Here is a 19,076-nt window from a genome sequence, read left to right on the forward strand (position 1 = left end):
TGCCGCCGCCGCGCACCGAGCGACGGCCCCGCGATGGGAGACCATTAATGCCTTTTATATTGGTAATCATCTGTAACACGAGCAATTAAGTACAGTACTAATGGACTATAGCCAAGAGCCTGGTGCTAATATTAAAAACTGACAGAGATGAATAGGTTTGGAAGGGAAACCGGGCTGACAAAGACATTTTTACGAAGTGCTCGGGCCTATCCGGGATAACCCAGCCGGCGGCGGGTTCAGGCGAGCCGGGACCGCGGCTGACCCCGCACTAAAACCCTTTCGCCCGCAGCGGGCCGCGCCGGAGCAGGGCCGCGCCGCGCGAGCGGCCGCAGCCCCGCGAGCCCGGCGCGGCTCGGGAAGGCGAAACCCCGAGGTTCACCCAGCGCTTCCTTCCCAGCTTAGCCCAACCTCCAGCCTAGCCTCACAGCGCACCTTCGCGCTGGAAAACGCGCGTGCGTGCTCAGCCGGGAACGTCTGCCCCGCGCGGCGGCCCCGCTTTTAGACTAAATGTCAACCGAGCACGCTGGCTGTACACGAACGTTACATTCACAGGTGCTGTAGTCAGAAACACCACCTGAGACAAAGCAGGACAATTTCATCGACTTTTTTTTCCAAGTCTGAGTCTCAATACGGTTTTCCTGTGGTTGGGAAAAAAAAACAAAAAAAGCAGCTAGCACTAGAAATCCAGGGACCGGAGCAGTCACTGAGGGCTGTCGTACACGTGTACACGTGTTTGGGTTTTTCAGGCCAGACTGGGTAAAGCACGTTTCTGGCTAGCCCAGGGCTAACCTGAAGATCCTACAGGCTTTTCTTCTCCAAACGCCACCTTCGGCCAGCCGGCCGGGGACCCGGAGAAGCCCCGGGAACGTCACGGGCCCGGGGAGGGACCGCGGCAGGCGCTGCGCCCGCCTCGCGCGCCCGCCGCAGCCCCCGCCGGCCCGAGCGGCCCTCCTGGGCAACGACGGCGGAGGAGCCGCCGCACCCGCTAGCTGCCCTTCCTCGTTTTTCCTGGGGGGCRGTCGGCTCCGTTTTGCAGCCTCCTTCCCAGCGAAGCTGTTGTAAAAATTAAGATACGAACCAAAGAAAAATCAGATGCTCGTTTTGTTGATTCTGTCACCGGAGACGYACGCCCTGGTTTAAGTCACTGTGGATTACCTGACTAACCTGGTGGGGGAATATCCACCACGTCTTTAAAACCCCTCTCCCTCTCTCGTTCGCCAATTCTTTACAAAATGCTTTGAAGGCTCTCCAAATTAATTTTTTCATTATTAAACAAGCATTTCAGATTTGTTATCTTACCTTTCATAATGTCTGCGAGTACACGTAGCAGCACTTGTGCTTCCAGGGTTACCACCTAATTCATCATAAATATGTTTCCATTGTCGACGGGCTGTTATCTGTAAAAATGGCAATGGAAAATTTAATCTTGCATCTTTACAGATCCTACAGCATTTCAGTTCACAACAACAAATGCATGTGTGACACTTTCAGAACACCATGTACTACCAGCACTATGAAAGCCCCTACAGAATATACAGCGTGCACAGAGCTTCGGGTGCCTTTTTGTTTTTTTAAGTTGACACCATGTCTATTTTATTTCTCTCTAAAATGGAGTGATCTGCCTGATTCATTATCAAGTCACAAGCAACGCAGCCTCACAAAAGAGGAGCTCAATCAATATAGGGTCATTAACCATCAGAAGTTATGCAGACAAATCCCACCGTGAATTATGAAAATGAAGCTCGAACCAAACTCGGCACAAATAATGATTACGTAGTTATTTTAGCTGAATTAGAGAAAATAAATCTGCTGCAAAATCCAAATCTACCACAGAATTCTACAAATCCACAAAAGCATAGTCCGTAACTCTATATGTTACAAGCTGTTTATTTTTACCCATTTATGTCAGTTAAATATATATATCAAATATTAATGAAATCTTAACATACTCCAATGTTAATATTTGAGCTATGTACTTTATTGGACCACGCTGATGAAAATAAACATCTTGTAACATATTGAGTTGCATACCATGGTTCTGGATTTTTTGGTACAGGAATTAGGATTATACAGAATAACAGATGGAAGACCTGGCAAAAGAATTGTTTCTGAATACCACTTCATTATTTTATATATTTAAAACAGGAAGAAAAACAGGAATAGGACAAGCTCAACAGATCGCCCTTCTCTGCCTGCAGCTCATAAACAGGGCCAGTGGAAAATTAGGGGGGGGGAGGCTGGGGCAATTTGGGGAGAATTTTATCATTTTCTGTGGAATGCTGTGGATTTTAATACATTCAGCCCTGGAGGCTTCTCCAGAGCTCCCCACAGAGCACTCAATGGCATTTTCTGAGGAGCTAAAGGCAGCAATCAGAAGAAAACAAATATTACAGCTTGCAATCTGAGGTCTGTAATTTTAATCTAAAGAAGAGGAGCTGGCTACTGTCATTAAATATTACAGGCTAAGACGTGCTTTTTTCATCTCTACATAAAAGGAAAGCCCCTCCTTTGCTGAAATGATTCTCTACAGGCAAGAGGATGGCTGGAGACCCATTATTTGATAATGTTACAATTCCTTCAAGTTCATTGTTTGCCCAGTTCTTAGAAATCATCAGCACCTCCCACTCACAACTGGTACCTCTAGATAGTTTGCACCTACAGGTATTTGTAAAAAGGAAGCATTTTATCTTAAATCCCATTTAAAGCAAAATGGACCGACTGCATTCACTAATTTTCTTCTGTCTTCTGGAGCCAACCCAAAGACCGGAGGCGTGAGATGCCCCAGTTGAGGGATACGTTCTGCACAAGTGAATGATTTAAGTAACAGATCGAACTCTCATTTGAGGAAAAGTTTCATTCTAAGTCAGTTTTGTTCGGGTTCTTAAGCCACTTCTCCACCATGCAGCCCACACTGCTGCTGGTTATTATTATGGAAGGGGTTAAACATCCRAAGTCCCCGTCGCAGAGGAACCCCGGGACGGCAGAGGCATGGCCCGACGGCCCGTGCCTCCTGACGGCTCCCCAGGGTCACCGGTGCCCGCTGGATCGTGGCGAGAGGCTTTGTATTGACTGGAGCTTCTGGCGGCCGGGGGGACGAGCGGAGCAAAGGCGCACACGGCTGATCTGGGGCTGTGCTTCTGAAATCACTCGACCGTGACCGGCGTCTCTCCCTTCTGGGCTGTTTGGGATAATAGTATTTACACATCAGACATTTGCCCAGCTTTATCCAGTTCTGCCTCTGCAGCGGACCAGAACTCCCTGGCAATTAGCAAAACTGCGCTCTCCCACGTACGGAGCTCGGTTTAGATCTCTCCTTCCCCAAAACGAATGTTATTCTAACGGAGCCTAGGGTTGAGCTCTCCCCTGCTCTGCAAAGTGCAGGTTTTATGCTTAATAAACTTCAAAGGACCCAAGTAAGTGATAAATTACATCCTTAAACAAAATGCAGCTCTGTGGAAACTTCGCCACTGTCACGCGGGGCAGCGTCGCTGGAGCCAGATGCTCACGCTGGCCACATCCAGATAAAGTGTCTCCTTCTCGTCTCCCTGAAGTCTCTCCCAGCCGCTTCCAGTGAGARGAAACCTCCTGAGGAGCCAAGGAAGGGCACTGCTCAGCGACGYGCTGCTTGTGGTTATCATTCATACCGAAAACGCCTGCCCAGCGGTTTCCACCTCCGAGGGGCTCGTACGTGTTCCTGCTTAATAAYGCGCCTCTGGCTGCGGCACAGGGCAAACGGAAAGCCTTGCAGCAAAAGGTACAAAAATGTTAAAGTACTTTGGTTGCCTGAGCAGATAATTTCCCATAAACTATCAAAAGCAAGGTGCCGTTTTCTTAAAGGCATGGAAGGAGAGTGGACTAAGACCATGCAGACACAGCAAGAGCTTTAACAGATATTTCCTGAGCACTTTCAGTATACACTTGTTAATTCATCTTTAGTCTCTTGACATACATTGACATGCTCCAGTTGATAATGTTAAAGGAGGACAAAGTTCCCTCGTTGCCTTAGATTTCCCATTTGCTCTTTTCCCAGCTTCCACTGGTATATATATCCCTCACAGTGCTCACATTTCTAAGGGTGCAGGATGCTCCTGGTTCCCCCATCAATCAAGGGAATTGGATTGGCAGTCTCATCTCCTACAGATTTCCAATCCAGCACTGGTTTTAGTTTCGAAGTTTAGTTTTCTGGTTTCCAGCCCCTCTGCACAATTTGCTCCAACCTGTASGTCCACAATCCCATAACTGGGCTCACCAAGAGCAACCAAAGAAAAGCAATGATCTTAGCTGTTAAAGTCAGGGATTGTTTATACAAAGTCTTTCTTTTATTGGTGGCTTCTGCTTTGAGAAATCTTAAAGATCTTCTGCACCACAGCAGCAAATCTAATGACAGATTTTCTGGTCACGGCATGTGATCTTCACAAAGCTCTTCAAAACAGAGCTCTCGGTGTTAGATTAGTTCTGTATGACATAAACTCAGGTATTTTGGATGCCACTGATATGTCAGCTTCTTTGGGCTTGCCCAGATGCAAAACTTTGGTAGTTGTCTTGATCAGTAATTTTTTAAAACTAAAGAACTTGAAGCCAGTGTTGTGGCTTCAAGGAGGCAGCAGATAAATGGGATCCTTCAGCAAAATTTAGGCTGCTACAGACCAAAGATTAGGTCCCATGTAATTTTCTTTTTAATCTTTTATCTTTCTAAGACATCTTCAGGTTGTCCATTCAGCACCAGTCTCCTGCCAAGATGAACRTACCAAGGCATTCCTTGTGTGTTGGCTCTGAGGGGAAGATGCCACTTCATGACTTGCCAAAGACAACTTTTTGGATAATCCCTGGAAGTTTCTCAATCTACGAACATCTGCACATTTTATTCACTTCATTCAGGACGACTGAGAAAATCCCAGGCCATGGTTGTTCAATGTCACTGCAGCTAAGCCATCTACAATGCAACATTGTTTTGAAATTTCATCTAGGGATTTGGGGATATTTTAAATCATTCACTGCTGTGAGGTGCTCTCAGGTCTGCTATACAGAGTACTTTCCAATGCACTCTCTTATTATTATAAGCAAAGATGCTTATTTCATGTATCTTTATTTAAGAGAAACATAATCTCACAAATTCCAGAGAGACGTCTTCATCTGGTGAGGAGCTGGACCAATYTGCATGTGTTTTTATTTTTATTAGGCCTGTACTGTGCTTAAGAAGAACATTGTCCCAAGGAGTATGCGGGACTGCAGTATTACACAGCTATAGATGACAACTTTGTAAGAATTAGTAGTCAAACAGAAAATGGAGAGATGAGAAAAGACCTTCAAAAATGCTCTAATGGGAGAGCCCTTAAATAAAAGCATATGACACACAATGATGACTTGACACTACTAAACATCCCGTATGTACAGGTAACACCTTCTGTTAAGCTTCACTGGATCCATCCCAGCACCTGAAACGTGATAATCAAGGAAAGACTGGCAGATGGTTAAGAAAGTTGTTGCACTTCGAATCCAATCCCYGGCTGTTTTCATTCACCTTTCAATTCTTAAATGACAGGACTGGACTCAGAGGTCTTGCATTGCTTGGCAAGTCTGAGCAGAAGCCGAGAAACACTGTACATAATCTCTGATTCCYTGTCAGAGACATTTTAAAAGCCCCATCAAAGCATCTGTACGTGGACAGGGCAGGGGATGGAAGTGAAAATGGGCCGACTACCATTCTTCTGCACACACAAGGATGCGAAGTTTGCAACTGATCTCACCAGGAAAGCTTCTGTGCTCCCTAGTCAAAAACTAGTTAACTGACCATTCTCAGTTCCAACAAATGATTTTAACCAACCTTTTATTTGTTGCTTGTTTATACAATGGCTGTCACGTGCTGAAGCCAAATATCCATTCGTAAGCATTTCTTCCCCCACAATACTTACAAAAGACCCACTTTCACCTTAACAAACAAAACAGAAACTTGCGAAACTTTAAAGCAAATTAAAGATGATGAAGCCCTTAAAATGGACCAATGACTCATCTAAGTTAGACAGTTGGGTCTATGAAGGTAAATGCATGTTAATCAGATAAATGTGTGTTAAATTTGAGGAAGCCTTTGTTCTGCACATGACATATCATCATCAACAGATATTGGCATCATTTGGTCACTACTGCATCACAGCACTCACTTAAATTTTAAATATGAGACTAAGAAGATCTAAGATCCTGGAACTAGTACTGAGGTCTGTATCACCCCAGCCATTCGCTGCCTAATAAAACAAGAACCAAACACAAAAGCCTTCCATCAAAGTTCACCATGATAAAACATACACAGTCAGTTGCAGCTTGGCAAACTCAGTCAGTGTAAAATGCCCGTAAAATTTAAAAAAGAAAAAAGAGGATGGATAGCTCAAAGCATTGCAACAGCTATTGGTTTAACATTCAGAGAATGTAAAACTAAGTCAGATCCATATTGAGGATGAGATCATCAACAAAAAAGGATGAAGTTGGGTGGCCTCATGCTCCACGTACAACCTAACTCGCATGCACACAGTCTTGCAAATCTCAGCTCTTCTACAGAGAAAATATGAAAGACACCCATATCCACAAAAATTGGATCAGGCCCCCCTCACTTCAGCCCCATTCACTCCCAAACCGGAGCTGGCCTGAGCTGTACTATCGTCGCCATTTACTGACCAGCAAGCAGTTTTTAAGTTTCTTGTCTATGGAGAATAAGCAAAATCGGTACATTTTCCTCAAAGGTCACAAATGTGCCTCACCATCAGAGCACGTTTTGGTGAGACAAGGACAGGAGCTTTGAGATGAGGATGGACTGAYGCTACTTGACATGGATGCCCACCTACGGGATGCTTTACATTTCTGCTGCCTTTGGTAGACCTGCCTCAGCGGCCTTGTGCTCACAACCACATCGCCCCAGCCCTTCCTCCACACATGCAGGTTCACCTTCTTCAGCATCTCTAAATCCATCCCTGCCTCTCTCATTCTGGCACTCAACCTCAGCTCTCTCCAGCAAACCACCACTTGGGCATCCCAGTCCCTTCAAGCAGATCCCAAACGTTGCTGTGATGTTACCTGCCTCCCTGAGCGCTCTGCCCACGTCACCCCTGCTGTCTCCCTTCTAGCCTTTGCTTGCACTCTGGATCAGGTTCAAGCTTTTAGTTCTCATCTTCATTGCACTTCACAACTCACAGCAAAGACTCCTGGCTCCTAACTGCTGTGACCATACAGCCACAGCAGCTAATCATGCATGTACACCCATGAGCGCACACACGCACACCCCTCGACATAAGCATGGTATGTGCTGATTAATGAAAGATAGAGAAATAACAGAAGCCAAATCAAGCATATAGTTTTGTTGAGAGTGTTCTTGTTCCACAAACCCCTAACCACACGCACGCTAATAAACCCTGTTAATTTAGAGAACAATATGCGTTATTGTATGGAAAGAAAATAGGGAGTTTTACATTATTCGTTCAAATGACTTTCTGCTTCTTGATAGTACATTTCTTCTTGTCATTTCTCTGCAGCACAGATATGTCCCAGATTACTTCGTAAACAAAGCAAAAATAATTTCTTTCATCCAACTGCGGCAGGAACTGAACAACTTAATCTGATCATTGTGTGCAAAGAAAATATTTCCAGTGACGACATCTTCCTATGTCAATTGGTTTTTATTACAGATGTCGTCTCTATGTGCCATATTAATGCAGCTCTTTCTTCTCATTTCAAGATTTTAATCTAAGTTTGTTGCTCTAATATTTTATTGGTTCAAAATACATGCTGTAAAATCCATGGCCATCAATTTTTCCTGTGAGCTAAAAATAAACTGCTCTTGTCAGATATGGTTAGCTGATAAAAAGTGTCAGAAACTTTTCTGAATTACTTTGATAACTTCCTGTTTATGTGGTACTGACCCTTGTCTAATAAAGATCTTTTACACTTGGAATAAGAGAAGATACTGCAGCATACTATTCCTTAATGGACAATGCTGATTACTTTTGAAAGCCTTTAATATATTTCCCATATTAGACATGAACAGATGTCAGGGATGTTGCCAAGTGAAATTTCTTTTATGCAATCTTGGCTTGTTGTACAATAATAGCCCTTTCTCAACATGGGAAAAAATTACAGACCCAACTAATTTCCTTGACAGGGAAGAGTTACATATGTTTTCCACTTGTAGTTTTTACGACAAGTTTACAATTTTGCCAAACCTGGAACTAATTGGGACTGTTTCCAAAAATGGTCCAATAAACCCACAATGTGTATAGCTAGTCTAAAATGCAGCAAATGATTGTTTGCTTTTGTATTTTTTTCTAACAGAGAAAAGTTAGATTGCACAATTATTTCATTTAAGTTACTTAAACACTTACTGTTTCATATCCTCCCAGTTTTTGAGCAGCTTGAAACATAGTCCAAAGGTTAACTGTTAGAGGGACAATAAGTATTTAGATAAGCATTGCATTAACCAACATATTTCAAAGAAATGTTAATTAAACAGTTTAAAAAAATAGAAAAAATGCTCACAGTCTCTCAAAAAGCTGCTGTGAAATAATTTGCAAAGACATATTTACATAATCTGAAGAGTAAATATTAGCCCACACTATATATATACTTTTAATTACATATAAGAGAACACATTTAGATGGCTTTAGAGGACTGGAAAAGTATCCTGAGACAAAGGTAATGGGCTCATTTGACTTTGCTGATAAGAAACACAGTATAATGACTGTAACATGTTTCCCTAACTTTGATAATAAAAATTACTCATTGAAAAGAATGTTGGTTTTAATTATTTGTTTAGCACTGATTTCATTAACAAGCAAGCATGAGCCGCACACTGGCTCATGGAGAATGCCTATTGATTAAACAACAATATCCAATATTTACTGTAGCCCAGATAACGTCCTTCATCATCAATAAACAATGGGCTGCGCTTGAATGGGGCCTACGGGAACGAACCTGGGGGAGTTCAGCTGACAGGGACCAAAATTACTATGGAAGGGGTGGTGGTGCCTTGCCCATGGTTGTGGGCTAGGAGGCTCAGAGGCATCTCCTCCAAAAGATGTGTTGGGAGATGCTTGTTGCCTGCTCCATCGCTCTTCCTCCTCATATGCTTTTCCTCAATGTCCCATGGGGCCACTGTTTGCTGCTAGGGTGTCTTATTTTTTTTTAATTTACAGAAGAATAATTGACAATAATTGAATAACTGAAGTTGGCGAAAGGCCTATGCACCATGCCACCAACAAAAGGTGATTCCCAATAGACACACCACAAAGACGCTGTGCGTCGCAGAGGACCGGCTCTACTTCCCCATGGGTGATGCTAATGCTGTAGTGAGCATAGTGCTTCTTCCCACTACTGTAGTTACTCTGGCAGTGTTTGCACAGCTCTTGCTGGACAAATACAGAGCCTGTTCCTGCAAACATTTCTGCTCATCTCAGCATACTTACTCTTGGCATTTAAGTATTTGTTGGATCAGGCCCCCAATTTATAATGAGTGTCAGGCAACTTTCAGTGTATTTCAGCCATCCCTGCCATCCCTGGCAGAGAATCTGAGAAACAATGCTATAGCTTGTCTTTTGAGCCTACTCTGTCCCCCTGCTTGAGGGAGTGCAGAATAAAATGAGGGGAAAAAAAATCACTCTTCGACATAAAAACGGTCTGAAAGCCTCATTGAACCTTGTATCATTTCAGAGCTATCAAGAGCTTTGCTTAGGCCTTGATTTAATCTGAATCAATGCATAATGCAACGAAGCTGTTCATAGTACATTAATTTTACTTCCATTTCAAGCAGCCAGTTTTCAGACAAACACTGTAATCATTTGGAGTTATATAAGTTTATAATGGCTGCTGGAGGCCTGTTGCAATCAGTGCCAACTGCTATTAGGTATGTAAATTGTTATGTAAAACATACAGGTTTGACATTCTTCATCAAAATAACACATGGTTTTAATCTGAGAGATAAATTAGAGTAAATAGTATTTCAGCCCATAGAGTCCCCCCTTTAAGTAATTAAAGTATCATTCAATCTATAGGTAAAGAGGAAAAATACCCCCATTTACAGCTTTTGTTGGAAATGCTGAAAGATCTACACTTGCATTGCAATATTTGTGTAAAACTGAATTGCAACTGTACCTTCTCCACCTACAACTGCTTTAGAGATTGTGGCACTACAAACTGTACATGCCAAAGCAATTCTAAAAGCTGCATTCTGTATTAAACAGACACAGTCTGGTTTTATATTCTCTGAAGTCAGTAATTTATTAACTATAAACACATTTTTGTGCTTAAAATATGATCCCTTTTGTGCCTTTCTTGACCACCTTTAAATGTCTTCCTTTAATATTTGTCCTTTCATAAAGAACATCTGGGCACAATAAAGATACGTCATATTATTAACTCAGAAGAAAGGCATTACAGACGCTGCAGATTTACAAAACAGAAAACTAGAGAGTTTTCAGCATGCCTATTTCTAGTCATAATCAGCGGATTTAAACCTATAAATATCCGGCAGCAACTACCCCAGAAGGAAGCGATGCAAATCTAGGCATAAGAGACAGTAAAATGCTTGGACTGGAAAATTTGTAGATATAAACATGGTCCCCCCATCCATAAGGCTTTAAAATAGGCTCCGTGTGCAAATGCTTTCTCCAGAGAAGCCAAACCATTCTAAAATGTCAATAAGAAAGTGAGAAAAAGGATACTTACTCTGCTTAAAACCTAAATAGGGTATTCGTTCAATTGGTGTTTTCCTTTCTTTCATATACTTATAAAGTGCCACAAGGAAAGCCTGCTCATCAGCTCTGCATTCTTCACCTACGGCAATCTTTGATTTATCCTCACTTGAGCCTTTTTTACAGTTGCTGTTGTTACTCTTGGGTTTGGGCAAAGCTGACTTAGCCTCACACTTTACCTGGGAAAAGAAAAGATGTCACATCAGATCTGGGTAACCTTTAATTTTCACTTAAGGAATAAATACCCCTTCCTAACAGAATGGCTTGTTGAAAAAAATGAAGGCCAAACCACGCAACTGTGTTTGAGGGGAAACAAAGGAAGCTATTTATAGAGCTAAATGTCTTGCTCTGAATCTTAGTCACAACATTTTTAAATAGCCACATCTTTAAATCGTTATAACCCATTGGCAATGCTCTCCAGCTCTGCGTTTTTCTGACTATACGTTGCTATGTCACAGACAGCTCCCATCTCTCGCGTACACTTGCCATTAGCAAGTCTAATAATAACCTTCGTTGCAGGACTGACACGGAGCGCCGCTGACTCCCGCAGACACCCGTCGGAGCCGAGGGGCTCAGCTCCTTCCAGGAGCGCTCCGCAGCCAGCTCGGCGAAGACGCCGCCTCCTCTCCTTCGGCCCACCACAAGAGATGCAAACTTTGGCAAGCCTCCCCCGGGCAGAGCGCTCAGCACACATCAGTGGAGGGTCTGCTGCAGCGCAGGCTTGAGGCAAGAGGCTTTGGGCAGCTGCTTAGAGTTAAGCACAGCTCTCTGCATTTAGCAGAAGGAAGAGGCGGGTAGCAGGAGCCGTCGCTGGTAGACACGAGCAGCCTCCATGCACGCGAGTCCCAAAGCTCGGCGCTTCCCGCTGGCTTCCCCGGCACGAGCGTGCCAGTCAGGAAGCCAACAAATTGGAACCACTTTACTTCTCATCAGCATTCAGAACAAGGGGGGAAATACCCAGCGAGACTGGCTTAATCCTGCAGTCCTCCTGAAGATAATCCTCCCATTGAATCAGGCAAATTACTATTCGAGCCTTCCCACAGTTTATGTATACAAATAACAAAAGAGCACATCCTTGCAAACTGATTTTTAAAAGCTCTCCAGACAAACCACACCCACGATGGGATCAATACATTTCCAGCGAAACGCTGCAAGTCCTCTACTATGAGGCAGTGGAGGTGGTCCTGGGCTCTACTTTGGGTATGTGCTGTCCCTTCAGCGCTCTTGAGCGTTGTAAGGAGCCTTTTGATGCCTCCATACCCCAACCAAGCCATGTCCACTGTGCTCCCAGGGGGACGAGGAAGGCTGTCAAAGCCCGTATTTGGGAATTTAGGAGGAGAGCGGTATATCTCACTGATGAAGAAGGCAAGAGTTTCAGGGAGCATTTCAGTGCAGCTGGCACCAACCTTTCCATAACCTCCAGTAAACCATCGACTCCGCCGTCGTCCCCACTCCTAAGCCAGCTGCTTCACGGGCACTCATTGACATTTCGCAGGTAAGCGCTATGGAGAGCATTATCGCAGTGCCAGAAACAAAGAGCAAATATACTACGGGAAAGACTAACTGCGATGTGCTTATTTTGTCTCAGGAAAGCTACCCTGTGYTCAGGCTCAAGGAAAGCAAAGTCTTTTCCTTTACACTCCTCAGCATATTAACTTTGCAAAAAGCACTGATTTAAGGCTAGCTGCATCTATAACCTTCCACAGACATGAGACAAGGCAATGCAGGGTACCCAACTAGAGGCACAGAGAGGGAGAAGTGGCCACAATTTTTGATGTTAYTCAGTATTGCTGAAAAAACTCTCCCTGCTGGACATCTCAGGGTACAGGYTTGCTTCTCCCAGGGACTTGAAAAYGGATTTCCTGCAAGAYTTTTCTCGTGTGTTTCCTCTATTGCCCGATACTCTCTGGCCCGATGTTACAGAGAGGTKGTCTTCCTCGTGGCGTAAGACACAAGGCTTTGCCTTTTAGTTGTAGATAYGCTACTGATTGGACTTCTGTAAAGGTCCTGAGTTTCATCCAAAACGCAATGAAGCTAGTGGGAATTTTTCTTATTAAATTAGCTGTAGATTGGCTTACTCCAGTTTTCAGTTCAGAGCTGTAATTCCTTAATTTTTTTTTRCTTTGGCTCCTTGCAAAATTATTTAACAGCTTCCTCTTACAAAGTTCAAATTACATTGTCATAATTTTCAATGCCATACCAAAGACTGGGTTAGCACTCCCAATAGGAACTCATAACTTCAATAAATTTAAGATTTTTAATTTGAGCTGTAAATTTGTTGCAAGCTGAAACTTGGAACAAATTCTCTGAGCCTGGGAACAATTTTTCGGTTTTGAAGCCCACTTGCTAGGTAAGAATCTATCTATCTATCCATCCATCTCCACCTTTTTAATATGTTTTCTTTTTCAAACTGGGCAATTCAGAATTATGTTTGCAATGCTGGCCTGGGCCCGAATGCTAAATCAGATCAAGGCTCACTTATATGAAAGCAAACTAATAGTAAGGGACGTTACTCCCAAGGAGACATAAGGAAACAAAGAAAATAACATATAAAAGGAGCCGCCGGGAGCGAGAGAAYTTCGTGTTATACACAACCTCCTTCCCTCCGGTGCTCAGAGAAGAGAGGTCAAAGCGCCTGTTGAACTCAAAAGCGCCCAAGTGCAAAGCGAGGAGGCTAAGTAGTGTCAGATTCAATGAACCTTTGATGAGGGCTGCAATGTTTCATCCATTCAGCGTTCAAGGCACGGGCCTCATCTCTGGAACGTCACCACCACGTGACAGGAGATATGAATGACTGCCATGGCCAAGGATTAATGGGAACCGAAAGGGCCAGGTGCCAGTCCAGACCACGCCGCTGTAAATCCAGCGTAAATGCATCCAAGTCCCTTCGAGTCATGCCAGATTTGCCCCGGGGACTGGCAACTGACCTAACTTCACTCTCGAAACACAAGCTTGAATCTTCCTAGAAGACAAAGATCTGGACAAAGGTACCGAACAAGGAATTTTACTTGACTATATTCGCTTTCCTGCTCTGCCCCCAAAGCCTTAACAATTGCGTTACAACGGGAACGTCCAATWTCCGCTGGAGGAGTTCAAGCTCTTTCGCTCGAGACCCGCTACGAGTTAACACGTCCCCAAGGGAACAGGCGGTGGAGGCTGCGGCAGCCTCTCCACGGACAGCTGGGAGCCTACTGACGCGGGCTCTGGGAACGTCTGACCACGGCTTACTATCCCTCCAGCCAGAAGTCTAGCATCCACGATCAAACGGCAGGTGAACGCTCACGCATACACACGCGCGCTTGCTTTCTCCTGCCAGCGGTCACACACCCGCCAGACCGCTACAGGACTTTATTTAAGAGTTTCAGTCAGATAATGTCTGAGGCTCTCAGAATAAATCTTCAGGCCTGAGAGCATGCCAGGCCACCTGTGGCTGCAGGAAAAGCAGACGCTGGCAACTTTTAAACTAATTTCCCAGATCTGGCCCTACAGATGAAGTGAGAGATTTATTTTAGCATTTGCACTAGGAGATGTAATGAGCAGATTCATTTGGGGACAATTTCCATGTTTAACAAGTTTAATCCTTCCAGCTCTTCAAGCCGGCCAGACCAGGCAGTTTTAACAAGTCTTACAATGTGTTTTTAGACACTCTGAACGGGCACGCTCTTTGGGGACACTAAGCCAGAAGAGCGTGTGGGGACAGCGAGGTTTACAGTGGAGTCTGCATGACACGAAAATCCGCCCAGCCCCGATGGCACATGAAGTATGAAAGCATCTACATTCCTGGGAGATTTTGGAGAGAAGTTTGAGATGCACCTTTCCATGAGAGCTGGAAAAAAAGCAAGAAGTGGTACACAAGCGAGCTGCTTCCTCCGGCAGCATCTGTGGGGCCAGGACCACGCGGTCTGTCTGTCCTGCTCTCATTCCATTTTTAACAAGTCACCTAGATGGGAATTTGCTCAGAACTACATACGAAACCAAAYGTTTTTCCATGTCAGCTAACAGCAAAAGTCGACAAAATGATCTGCTCGTGGCTCAAGGTAAACATGTCCTAATGAACTAAATTGTACAAAGATTGCTAGTCRTTGGCAGCTAAGAACACGAAACTCAGCACGTCATTACAAACCRCGTGGCTTGTGCTGTGCTTGACAGGCTCAGAACCACAGTCTCCAAAACACCACTTCTTCCACCACTTCCCTCGACCCAAACCGTTCAGCCACCGCGTCTCCATYGCACCCGTCCCCCTGCCACCCCCGAAATTGGGCTGCTGTCAGGCACTGGGTGCCACGCACCGAGGATAAAAGAAGCACAACTTCCAGTCAAGAAGGACTCCAGCTGGAACAGGAGTACGGCCAGGACCACTGCCAAAAAATTTTGGTATCTGACTCAAGTGGATTTGTCCCACTTATGCTAGCAGTTTGCAACTCTGCTTTCTGTGGATCCATTGACAGCATTAACCAGAGATGGAGTGAGGACAGAAGACAAAAATCTCTGCTGAAGCACAGTGTGGAGCCTAAGATGATCACTTAACCACAGTAGATGGACCTTGATCCCCCTTCCCCTCCCAAAATTCACTTCCCCTTCTTCCCCAGAAAGCTACTGGCAGCGACTCAAACTGCATAAAGTGCAAAAATTCTGCTTTAGTGGGTTTCTGATTCACTGCCCACCCCCCTTTGAAGTACAGCCACAGCCCTGAGACACGGATTGATGCGAAGAGCCACAGCGAAGTCAGTGGGACCAGGAGCAAGGACGCTACATCATGAACACGTCTATTATTTATAATGAAATTAAGCTGGCCAAGATAATTAATGCTATTAATATCTGCACAATGATGAGCACAGTATGACTAGATAAATAGGCAGAATTACTTCTTATCTGAAATATCGTCACATTTGACTAGTAGGGTGAGCCCGAATATAAACAGAGTGGATAAACAATTTGGTATGAAGTGTTACTGTTGTTTTTAATTATCCAGTACCTATATATCAGGTGCTGAAGAGGCACAACTACTCATGGCACAGTCCAGGGCGCTTTGACAACACAGTCCAGGCTGCAATTTGCTGCTAATGTTTTWACACGAGACCTGTCCGAGGGGAGGGGGAACGGAGGCAAACCGAGACGTTGTCACACTGCGGATTTTGCACGTCCTTCCGCAGAGCACAGACWCTCAGGCGAACGCGAGCGGGACCCGGCGGGGCGGGCAACGCCGCCGCTCCCACGCCTGCGGATGCCTCGGCGCAGGCTCCCGCGGGGCACAAGCAGCAGCGAAACGCGGCTCTCGGGGCAGAGCGCCCGCACGCCCTCCAGCCCTTCCTGCACCGCCACCAGCAGAAGGCACAGTTCTACCCGCGCTCCTAGGGAGGAGGAGGAGGAGGAGGAGGAGGAGGAGGAATTCAATCCGCCCTCCTCGGAGAAGCGGAGAGCCCAGCGCTTCCACTCGACCTCTCTAACCTCCTAATCTCCCGGCACATTCGCTGCCCGCACCACCACCAGCCTACGTGCACCTACAGACTCAGTGCACTTCCTGAAGGGAGAACCGCAGCAAGGCAAATGCTTTGCACATAGGCACCCACCGAACGTCTGGAAACAGMGGAGTCAAGAGGAGCTGATCTAAAAATTCAGTCGAGGCAGACGTGCTTAGCTGGTGCTCAGGGCTATCGCAGKGACCAAGTTCGCTCACAGATAAGCATCTACGAGTATTCATCTTTCTAAGTAATTTTCCATCTTTGCATCTTACGGTTTCAAATTAAATCATCCTGAAAGGAGCCATTTGTGCTTTTTTTTTCTTTAAGAGAAAACYAAATTCCTATTTAAAACCACAGAGGCAACACAGAAAATAGGACATAAATTAAACTACAGACATGTCTTTTTAAAATCATTTTAAGGGAAAGACACAAACAYACAAATGTCTAAGAAATAAGTCTGAAAAAACAGACCAGTGATCCAGCTTTTACTTGCAGCATGGGCTAAGCACTGCAGCAAATATAGCACACTCTTTAAAAACATGCACTATTCAGCAAACTCTGGAATATGCAGCTCACTGCTCAGTGTTAAAGAGCCAGCCCAGATTTTTTAACTTTTGTTCTAAATTTCCTAATTTCCTCCCTTATCTTTTCTTTTTTTTTTTTTGGTTCTATTTTAAGTCAGGATCTTAACATCACGGTAATGCCGTTTGTGTATGCTTCTTAGAAGCCATTATTTAAAGGCAGCTCTTGTTTCATACTCTGTTTATCTTTAAACTTATATTTAGAAGTACATTGTAACAGGGTGAGCCGCTCACTGGTTTATTTTTAATTCGAAGGTACAGCCACAAACTATGTTTGTGTGTCACAGAACGTGGAAGTTAACACTGGATGCCAAGAAAGCTTAAGCACTACCAGTTACCAACAAGCTGATAGCATTAGGTTGTTGGGTGATTATAGTCGCTGGTAACTTTGAACACAGATGTGGTTTAAAGTGAAGAATAGAACTATTGAAGAAAAACCTGCATTTCTCTCCCCAAGAAAATAAGTTACGTTCTACATTTGAAACAGCATGCTGAGAAACAAAGGCAGAGCTGTATCTAAAAAAGGAGAACGTACTGAAAGGAATATTATTAAGTGATTTACCTTGGCAACAGCTTTGCTTTCGGAATTATTGTTGGAATCCTTAATGCCGTTTAATGAATCTCTTCTCTGTGGGCATGGCTTCTTTTTGCGTGGTCTGCCTTTAAGATTTGGCGCTGAAAATTAATGGAGAACAATTTGAGCACACTGTCTTATACATGGATTCTTAACAGCTGAAAGCATAACAAATAATTCCCCTACAACCAGTCACAGAAATGTACACATCTGTCTATAGTAAACGCTCACTATGAGGTTCCCATCCTCCATGGGTTACATCTTGACACACTATATGTTTCTATATCATATCCCCCAAGGCTAATCTATTCTACTTTCACATATCTAATTAATACCAAGTCAAACATTGGTCTCCAAAGGACACAGAGTGAAAGCACAAATATTTCTCAATGGTACAAAAAGAACAAAACTGAATATTAATAGGGTACTTTGCATTAATCAGTCTACTGCATTTATTATAATTATTTTTAATCTTCAAGTAGAAGTACGAACTAGCATTTCCCAACTTTGGGAAACATCTGTTTTTGGAAATGTTCTGAAATATTAAAACTCCGTACAGTTCCAAGAAATGTTTATATATCCTGTCACTCTTGTCAAAGTTCTTCTGAAAAAAAAAAAAAAAAAAAAAAAAAAGAAGAAGTCCTAAAATGGATAAAAAAAACTTAGCAACGAGTTCTACAAGTAGACCAGTACTGCAGTAAATGATGGATTGTTTCATAAGGGTTAGACACCATACATACAAATTAACATGAACCACTTTCATTTTGTCCAATTCTTAGGATGCTATGATGAAAGAGCTCCGAAATAGCACATAGACCAAATCCTAACCGTGCTGAACCATATGTAGAATGGGATATGGATTATAGCAAAAAAAAGAAAATCAGATTCATCTTTCGATAGCGATATAGCAACACAAATCATGATCACATAGAGAAATGCAAGATAAAGCAGCAGTTTGTTCATTACTACATGTCCTGCCTGTTTTCRGATTTCAGAATCAGTCTCTGGCTACCAGAGCATCATTTAAAATGATAAACAATCATTATCTAATGACCGTGCTGAAGAAGATAATTTGCTTTAAACCTTTAATTTCTAGGTAACTATTGTTTTCATTACTTAAAGGGATGATTGGAACAACGTCAGAAATCTAAACACCACAAACCTCTTGAGTGCCTCCTAATTGTTTCTAATCTTACATTTGTCACACAGTAAGCCAGTGGTTTCAGGACATTTTACATTTTAATTACTTTGCAAACACAATAAAGGGTGTTAATTTGATTTTGTAGTTTGAATAACAGTGTCATATCTGGTCTGCTTAAAGAAAAATAAAAGCCATGGTTTTAAGACCTAAAGTCCACAAAACACATCCTTTTTCTTCCCCCAGCACTGACATGCAATAGAAATATATGCATGTGCATGTGTTTAAGTCTGTATTTGGGCAGATACAAAAATATATGTTTAACTCCCTGCAGAAATCTCTCCACATATCTCTGGCGAAGCACATTGTGCTTCCTGGAAAGTACTGCGGAAAGCGAGGCGGCAATTGCCGTCGGAGGCTAACATGCAAAAGCAAACAAAGAGATAAAGAAATTGTTACCCATTCCAGCCGACAAACATCTGCCTGATTTATATCTGCACTCATGAGTGCTACGGCGCGCGCCAGCCCACCGCCCCGCCGGCGCGGCACGGCACGGCACGGCGTGGATGTCAGCCTCGCGCGGAGCCGGCCCGC

General features: G+C 43.8%; 1 protein-coding gene across 1 annotated transcript in view; it reads right to left on the minus strand.

The window, feature by feature from the left end:
* The window catches only part of ARID5B (AT-rich interaction domain 5B), a 60,772-nt gene that overhangs the window by 11,477 nt on the left and 30,219 nt on the right, over positions 1-19,076 (minus strand). The window contains exons 3-6 of the mRNA XM_085301607.1: positions 17,333-17,445; positions 10,702-10,906; positions 8,364-8,416; positions 1,300-1,397 (exon numbers count right to left, since the gene is read on the minus strand). Of these exons, the coding sequence (XP_085157733.1) occupies positions 1,300-1,397; positions 8,364-8,416; positions 10,702-10,906; positions 17,333-17,445 (469 nt within the window). The remainder of the gene's footprint in view (positions 1-1,299; positions 1,398-8,363; positions 8,417-10,701; positions 10,907-17,332; positions 17,446-19,076) is intronic.

The sequence above is a fragment of the Rhea americana genome, unplaced genomic scaffold (genome assembly GCF_003343005.1).
Source record: "Rhea americana isolate MKP2758 unplaced genomic scaffold, rheAme1 scaffold_179, whole genome shotgun sequence".
NCBI lineage: Eukaryota > Metazoa > Chordata > Aves > Rheiformes > Rheidae > Rhea > Rhea americana.